This window comes from Gossypium hirsutum, chromosome D06 (assembly GCF_007990345.1).
Source record: "Gossypium hirsutum isolate 1008001.06 chromosome D06, Gossypium_hirsutum_v2.1, whole genome shotgun sequence".
In the NCBI taxonomy this organism is placed as follows: domain Eukaryota; kingdom Viridiplantae; phylum Streptophyta; class Magnoliopsida; order Malvales; family Malvaceae; genus Gossypium; species Gossypium hirsutum.
Genome location: NC_053442.1, coordinates 54,937,780 through 54,946,358, shown reverse-complemented (window position 1 = coordinate 54,946,358; position 8,579 = coordinate 54,937,780). Strand labels below are relative to the sequence as shown.

At 33.1% G+C, this 8,579-nt stretch overlaps 1 protein-coding gene across 2 annotated transcripts; it reads right to left on the bottom strand.

The window, feature by feature from the left end:
• Positions 1 to 741: 741 nt before the first annotated feature.
• LOC107900601 (uncharacterized) lies at positions 742 to 6,505 on the bottom strand. 2 transcript variants are annotated; one of them, XM_016826264.2, is made up of 9 exons: positions 6,358 to 6,465; positions 6,066 to 6,109; positions 5,634 to 5,943; positions 4,545 to 4,742; positions 4,120 to 4,392; positions 3,806 to 3,908; positions 3,493 to 3,611; positions 2,877 to 3,053; positions 742 to 1,842 (listed from the first exon to the last, which is right to left on the bottom strand). In XM_016826264.2, exons 3-9 carry the CDS (start codon positions 5,931 to 5,933, stop codon positions 964 to 966), a joined length of 2,049 nt encoding a protein of 682 aa, XP_016681753.2. In that variant the 5' UTR covers positions 5,934 to 5,943; positions 6,066 to 6,109; positions 6,358 to 6,465; the 3' UTR covers positions 742 to 963. The 2 variants fall into 2 exon arrangements, with proteins under 2 accessions (XP_016681753.2, XP_016681752.2); XM_016826263.2 differs by lacking the exon at positions 6,066 to 6,109 and having other exon boundaries at positions 6,358 to 6,505.
• Between the last annotated feature and the right edge of the window lie 2,074 nt (positions 6,506 to 8,579).

The window sequence follows — 8,579 nt, the reverse complement described above, 5'->3', positions numbered from 1 at the left end:
GCTTGCCATGCCTTCCAAGGCCTAGCTAACAGTTTGGTTTGTTTTCAACTATTCTTACCATTGATACTGGAAAGCTTTACATGTAATGAGAAGAATGATCGAAATTTAAAAGAGAGATTAAAATGAATTTTAGTGCGAGCGACGTAAAAGGCCAGTTACATGAAAGCATTAAAAATATGATATTAAAGATGTTATTAAATTATTATATCAAAATTTGATCAAATTATTTATTATTATTTATTATATTATATTTAATGATAATTTGATAAAATTTAATAACAATAATCATTTACTTAAAAAGAAAAATATTAAAGATATTCTGGTCATTTCAAATTTTTTCTCATATTATTATAACATCTATTCCAATCAACTAAACATAAAATATTATTATAGTTTTATTCCATCCATTCAATTAAACAATTAAATTATTGATTACAACTCTATTCTATTACTGCTGTATTCTATTGCAGTTCTATTTTATTATAGTGAACCAAATGTATTTTAAGCCCTTTGCACATCGTTTCAGTTTCACTAAAACCAAACGCACCTGTTTTACTTGTTAGTTGCCTGGTCTTCATTTTGACCCAAAGAGTCATAAAATTTGATAAAAGAAAAAATCAAAGTTTTCAGATTCTAAATGAAGAGGAAAGGATTGAAGGTTCTTTCTTCCTAAATAATCGAAGGAAAATATTTTTCATAAACAAGGCTATTTTGACAATAGATTGAATCTTGATTCAAGGGTTAAAGTAACTGTAGAACTCTTTGATTTTACATAGGTGTAAATAAGTCCCTCCCTTGTATGCAAAACATAAATATACCAACATAAAACTGTGCTGTGGGATTGAGAAGGGGAGGAATCGTTAATATGAGAAAATAACAAAAAGAAAAAACGTTTAACATATAAAAATAAAGAAAAGGATTTCCAAAATAATTTGCTTGCATCAAGAGAGGGGAAATGATTTCCTATGAGACTTCCTGTTCAGAATATACACCATGACTATGGTTCTGGTTCTGGTTCTGGTTCTGGTTCTGATTCTGAACATTCGGAGCTTGGTCCTCTTCAAGCTCCTTTATTAGCTTTTCAATCTGTCTTCTATAAACAGGCATGAAATGATCACTTATCATAGTCTGGGAAAGCCGCAATTTACTATACAGGGATCTCGGGGTAAGGAAAATCCCAATCTTTGCCTCCATTGTCCTTTGCCTATCATCTGTGTCGTCACTTGAGCTGGGAGTATCAACTTCAGACTCCACCTCATCAGACTGAAGTGTAACTATATGCATTATCTTTCCAGCAGGGAAAAACCTGTGCACTTCCTTTGTTTCTGGAACTGAAGTATCCGACTGTCCCTCACCTCCAACCTCTGCAATGGCTGCCGCTTCTTCTTTCCTTATTTGGTTAACAACATCACCCTCATCATCTTCGGCTTTATCGTAAAGCTCATGCTCTAGTTGTTGCCACAACTCAACTTCATTCATGCGCTCATCATGCGTGTTGTGGCTAATAAGGTCCTCACCAACTTCCAGCTCAGCATCCCTATCACGATGTTGTTCACCATCCAAACAGGAATACACAATTTCTGAACTCCATTCAACTCCTGATGAAGACACAGGAAGTTCAATGGCTTCTTTTGTACTTGAGTTTATTGGGGAAGACGGTAGGAGAGGCTCAGACATTTCTGCTTTGTTGGGGCTAGATTCCAAGGTATTTCCTTCTTCCTCCGAGTTTGATCGAGCAGCTGTGCCACGATAACGGGGTCCAATACAAGACCAGGAGGACAGGTTTATGGTAGGACGTTTCCATGCTGCATGAGCCATGCTCTGCGCTCTTCTCATAACGACCTGTAAATCAAAATTCTAAAGAGAATTAAAAAGGTTAAAAAGATCAAACACATGTAGTGACTCAAGTTCAGGTAGAATTAAGGCCGAAGGAGTGAGATAAAACTTCCACCACCAAAGCAGTTACCGCACTTCAAGATTTTGCTTGATAGGGTGGAAAGAAAACTAGAATGATGGAAAATTAAAGGAGAAAAACAGAAATAAAAAATATTTTCTTTCTATTGGTATGCTTGATAAAAAAGATGAAAACATCGAAAGAAAAAAAGCTCCATTTAGTTTCTAAAAGTATTTTCTATTCCATTTTTAAAAAATGATTTTCATTTTCTATTTTTTGAAATGGAAACATGAACACATGTTTAGTACCTATTTTATTTTATAATATAAACATGAAAAATAAAATAAAGAAATTCTACAACAATATAGATTCAAACCAAGGTACCAGATTAAATATTTGAAAAACTATTGAAATGAAGAACTTTTTTTGTATTTATACGAGTTTAAATCAGATTCAATTCACTTAATGATAAAATCAATGTTTTATCATTTTCAGTTTTACAAAACAGTTTTAGTTAAAAATAATTTTTTATCCTTTTCTAATTTTCTCATATTTCTATTTTTATTTTCCAAAAACCATTCTAAAATTTTCAATCAAAAACGTTCTCTTCATTGTTCTCCATTTCCAAGAAAACAAAAATGAAAATGGTTTCCAATTTCTAAAACCAAATGGAGCCTAATTTTCTTTTCATTCATTACTTGATATAGTTGAAATCGTGGAAAGAAATTAAAACTTGTGAAAAATGCAGAAGTTAAAACAAACTTATGCCTGTCTTATTTTCTCTCACCCTATCATTCCAATTTAGTCTATCTTACCTTCTTTCCTCTAACTTTTCTTTCCTTTTCCACCAAACATACTCAGTTTAGGAATGAAAAAAATTTAAAGGTAAATTCAACTTGAAAAGCTATTAAGAACTAAACAACAGGATCTAGCAAAAATAGTTTAATGGTGAGGCAAGAACAGCGTTCATTAATTCAGCTACCTGTGTACCATTAGAAACTGGGCGTAAAATTGCCCCAGCCCCAGCAACTTTTGCTTTAGCACTGGCTATAGATGGAAGGCGAGAACCCAATGCTGAAGCCGATCGATAAACGGTACTCAGAATTCTTGTATGCTCAATTTGATTCCTCAGATCATTCAACCAAGCAGAGGCCGTCACCTGAAATAGAAAAAAAAAATTAGTTCATGATAATATCACATAGCCTTTAAGCAAATGAACTAGATACCGTCCAGAACAACATTTCAATGAAATCCTATTTGTTCCAGCTCCTAAAATCTATCAGCTACAGAAAGCCACAAATCAAGAAGAGGATCATTCAACCACAACAGGATGGGAGAGGAAGAACCAGAGAGAGGCAGACAACTGAAGGTGAGGCCAGTAAGAGTTCGCAAGCCAGCACTTATTTGCTATTAAGGGGTTTAAAATCATCCTAGTGCAAATTACTGTTCTTCTTTGAAAAGGAAGCCAATAAAAGCTTAAGGAGCACAACCATATCAAATAGAACATGAAAGATACTTCTGCTTACAGTAGAAATATCTCAGCATCCCTTTCTTTCACAAGGAATAAATATAATTTCTAGATAACCGATATCATTTACCTCAGCACGCAAATCATCTACAGAAGCAGCTGAGAATGTAGGCACTAAATCGGCTCCATTTATAACAGAAGTAATAAAATCAGTCCCCGAGTCTGCTAACTCCCATGTCATACAAGCAGCTGCATGCAGCACATATATGGTCAGTTCCATTACTATGTTCAAAGAAGAAGGTATCACATTAAACAAACATCCTAAGGGGATATGTCATACCATATTACAGCACAGATGTTCTATACAGGAGCATGTGAAGAGGCATCTATTCTTGAAGGCTAACACTAGATGAGAGAGAGAGAGAGAGAGAGAGAGAGCAAACCTGGAGCAAATGTGACACAGGTAGTTGTTGATAACTCCTTTTGCTCCCGCAGCACATAAGTTAGAAGTGCACCAGTGCCTCCCCCCAATGAATGCCCTACAATCTATTAAATCAAATTCAATAAATCTAATGATTTCAGCAAATTTTGATAAAGTAGACAGGTTTAATATTTAAAAGGTTTAAAAGATCAAAAAACAATTTGATATTTTCACAATTAGCATTATCTAATTAGCAGCATTCTTGTTAAGCAAATATATAGACAGAAATTAGTTGCAGGAAAATTTATGGACATAAATTGCAAATTATGCCTTTACCTTGACCTTATAAGTTGGATGTTGACCAAGTGCTTTAATAAGACAAGGAGTGGCAAGCTTTGCTATCCACCGAGCAGCTGCTACCATTCCGCAATGTGCATAACCTAAAACTAAATCACTCACTCCTCCCTCTTGCACAACAGAGTGATGGAATGGAACTATAGCTCCAGTTGCAGCTGTCAGAGTATCCTTGATACTGTGTGTTCCACGAATTAATAGAAGAAAACATTCTGTTTTGTGGTCTACCAATATTGTAAATGCAGGCTTCAAAATCTGCAAGATTTCAATAAATATGATAATACTAATCATAAATTCAAAAGCACATTGACAGTACAATTGAATTACAATACCTTTGAAAATTAACTCCAATATTAAAAATATATATCACATACTTATCCAGAAAGTTGGGGGGCGACACAACTTACTCCTGCTTTGGGTTCTTGGAGGAGAACATCTTCCTCTGCATAACCAGTCTCCTCCAAAAATAAAGGAAATGGTTTTTTTGAAAAATGCCAACACAATGTCAACAAGTTTAACAGATATTTAAGTTCAGCACTTATATCTGGTCCTTTGAGCTCAATGCTATCTTTACCACCAAATACACTCGCAACATGTAAATGTCCCTGAAAAAAAAATAACCATATTGTTTGTAGTGCCAATAATGGATACATCAATTTGACAACGAAAAATTAAGAGTTTCTATAAACACTGCTTCATAAAAACATGAAAGCCTGATCTGGTGATTTGTTTACAGAATACAAGAAATTCCAGGAGGAGATATGATATCACATCAAGTTCTATAATTATCTCAATGCGATAAAACCAAAGCATCGTAGGGAGAAAATATGTTTCTGCCTAAGAACAAACAAATACATGTACTGTAAAATGGCTTTAAAAACATCAAATGAATTTGTCTTTGATGCTCATACTGAGATGCATTAGGTTTACAATGAAATGCAGTGTTAAGACATCATACAACTATAGCTGTTGTACAGAGGCATGATAGGTCTTGACTCCTAACTGTGAGAACTATGCATGGATTAAGTACAAAACAGATAATGACATAAAAACAAACCAAAATCCATTGCACTGGATTCAGCCTTTAGATTAAAAACCTTACCTATAAAGTTAAATCTCAACACAAAATTTGAAGTGTAAATTAGGTTCATGATGGTAGAGACACAACAAAAGGATTCAGAATTCTGAACTCATGATTCTGATATGAACACTGTAATTAACAAGAAAGTCAAATGATAGTAGATTTAAACTAACTGGAGCAGAATCATGAAATTTGGCAGAAAAACTAGCATTATTCCAACACCCATCATCTCTCGTATGTAAATGAAACTGCCAACTTCTTTAAAAACAACTTCCCCCACCCCTCCCAAACACTCGTATTCTAGTTACTAGCCAATCTGTTTTACAGTCCTCAAAACAGAGTAAATGAAACCAATAAAATAATCATGGCATCAAACATTACAGCAGCAATAAAAATCAAAGGATGCATACGGTACCTGCCTCTTCAATAAGAAGTTGATCCCAAATGCCAAATCTCCAATGGGCCACTTCCCTAGAGTCTCAGAGTATGTAAACCTAAGAGTTTCAGACAAAGTAGAAATCGTCTCTACCCACGTTGCAGGAGCTTGAATTAACCTATGCGAAATGCGATCAAGCCCTGAAGAAGGATTATTGGACAAATCACTTCCATTTTCATTGTCATCGTTACCAGACCTATCTGTCTGCAATTTACGATTCAATGTATAGTACAGAAGAGCAGCTGCACCAGCTGCGGTAGCCATAGTTGCAGTTGCCATGAGTTTATCCCTAAAATATTAAATAAAAGCACAATTATAATTACCTCAGAAAGCTTGTAATATCACATTCAAACATAGACGAGAAATATAGTCAATGCTTTCTAAAATAATATTGGAGAAAGGAGAGAGGACCATGATCTCCGGCATTGTAACCTTGTATTTGGCTGCTGGGAAAACTAAAGAGAAAGAAAGAAATCGAAATTCAGATCCTATTTCTAATAGCTAACATGCTTCATCGCAATACAGAGCTATAAACTTTGAGATATATCATCTACGGATTAAACGAAAAAAAAAAACCCCCCACACACACACAAACACACGGAATGTGAAAAAAGAATAAAACATGATAACCTAAACATGAGGAAAATCTGGGGGGAAAAAACCCTAATAACACGGCAAATCGGAATATTTAAAATTAACGAACCTGAGGAGCTCGATATTCACTGAAATTCTCCGATTAATTAAGAAAACTACCTTCGTGTGTAAAGAAACCGATTGATTACTCGACGCATATTCTTTTATTTTATGTTTATTATTATTAGAGAGGGGGTGGGTGGGTTAATTAATGGAAAATTTTTGTAATGCCGGTTTGGAGTACACGTGTCCAAATTTAATTGCAGGGAAGCTAGGAAATAGGTGTTTTAAGAATTTTAACCGACCTTAGCTTAGCTATTAGGATTGTACTTTTCCAGTGTTGGTGGGGTGGCTTCAAAGTACAAGTCCGGATGCGGAATTTATTCAAGTGTAACTCGTCTCTATTGTTGGCCACACCTCGATACATATAAATCTATTTTCTTTTATCTAATTATGTGGTTGAATTATATTTTTGGTTTAAATATACCAAAAGTCTCTATACTCTTTCAAATTTTAAATTTTAGTTCATATATTTTAATTTTGAGACATTGAATCCATTTAATTTTACCATTAAAATTAACAATGTCAAAAATAAAATAATTTTTAAAAATAAAAAAATATGAAAAAATAAAAACTCATTAAAATTCAAATATATATAAAAAATTCTAAAATTCAATGTTATATAAATCAAACTAGATAGGAATCGATTAGGGTATCAGTTCGATGAGACGTAAAAAATTGGTTGACTAACGAACTAGTACAGACTAGTTGAACTGAGCTTAAAATTGGTTGAATCGATAGTTGAACCGATTTTAAATAGGCCTAACCAATTGGTTCCTAGAATAACTAGTACAACTGGTTCCTAGAATAACCAGTATAGCCGGTTCAAAGCAAATAAATTATTAAAAATTTAAAATAAAAAATTATAAAAATTAGTTTAATTGACAGTTCAACTGATTTTTAACTTAGTTCAACCAGTCCCTGTTGATTCACAGGTCTACAAATTTTTAAAAATTTTAAACTTTTTAAGCCTTCAATATTTATAGTTTTTATCAATTTGGTCCATACCCTTCAAAAGTACATTAATTTTTTTATAAAATTTTAAAAAATATATTTTTCTTATTTAAAAAAACGAAAATATTTTAAAAAATAAAATTTTAGTAAAAATAAAATATTTAAAATTAAAAATAAAAAATAAAAAGATTTTTTAAATATAAAAACTTTCAAAATTCAATGTAACCTAAATCGAATTGGATTGATTGGATCAAGAACTAGTTGGGTATTGGTCTGATGAGAGATAAAAATCTGGTTAACCTAGAATCGGTACGGACTACTTAAACCGAACTAAAAAAACTAGTTGAACTCGCGATTGAACTAATTTTATAATTTCTTTAATGTTTTTTTTATTTTTAGTAATTGATTTTCTTTAAACCGGATGGACAGATTGTTTTGGAAATCAATTGGTCAAACCAGTGTTGGGGATCAACCTGATTAAGCAACGAACAAGTAAAAATAGTGGAAGAAATTGAGAAATTGAATACACAAATTTAACGTGAAAAAACTCCTCCAAAGAGGATAAAAAGACCACGGGCAAAGATAATTTTACTATAATGGCAAAAGAACAAAGAGTATAAAAGATGAAGATAAAAACTAAACCCTAAAACCCGAAAATAAAGAGCCATCAAAACCTAAACACAAAATTCTCTAAAAGTGTTATGAGTTCAAATATTTAATGGTTATATTTTCTAATGTTGTAAAAGAACCTATTTATAGGCTAAATTCATAGGTCAAATAATAATAAAATAATCTAGACTAATTAGAGTTTAACTGAAACAAATAAACAAATTTTAATTAGAAGATTATCTTTCAAATTTGACTGAAATATGAGGCATTCTCAACAAAACTCCACCTTGACTCATATTTCCACAACTCCATCTTGAACTATGCAGGGAATTAACTAAGTCGAATCTATGCTTAGAATCTAAAAGACTTCTAGCCTTCGACTTGTGCACTGTCAAATCAAAACTAACCCAGGTCTGATTTTGACGAACACAATGCCCTAACTTTTTAAAACCCGCATCCAAAAGAGAATATTTCTTCAATGAAACAGTTATACCTTTTCCCTTCTATGACCAAGTTGTCTTCGCTCCAAATGAGTTGACTTCGACTCCATAACGAATGAGTGATGTCCGGTTTTACCGGTCACTATAGAAACTTCAAGAATATAAAGACTATCGGTCTTTTTACCTTTTAACAAAACGAGAGCCCCACGAAACACCTTAATATTGCTCG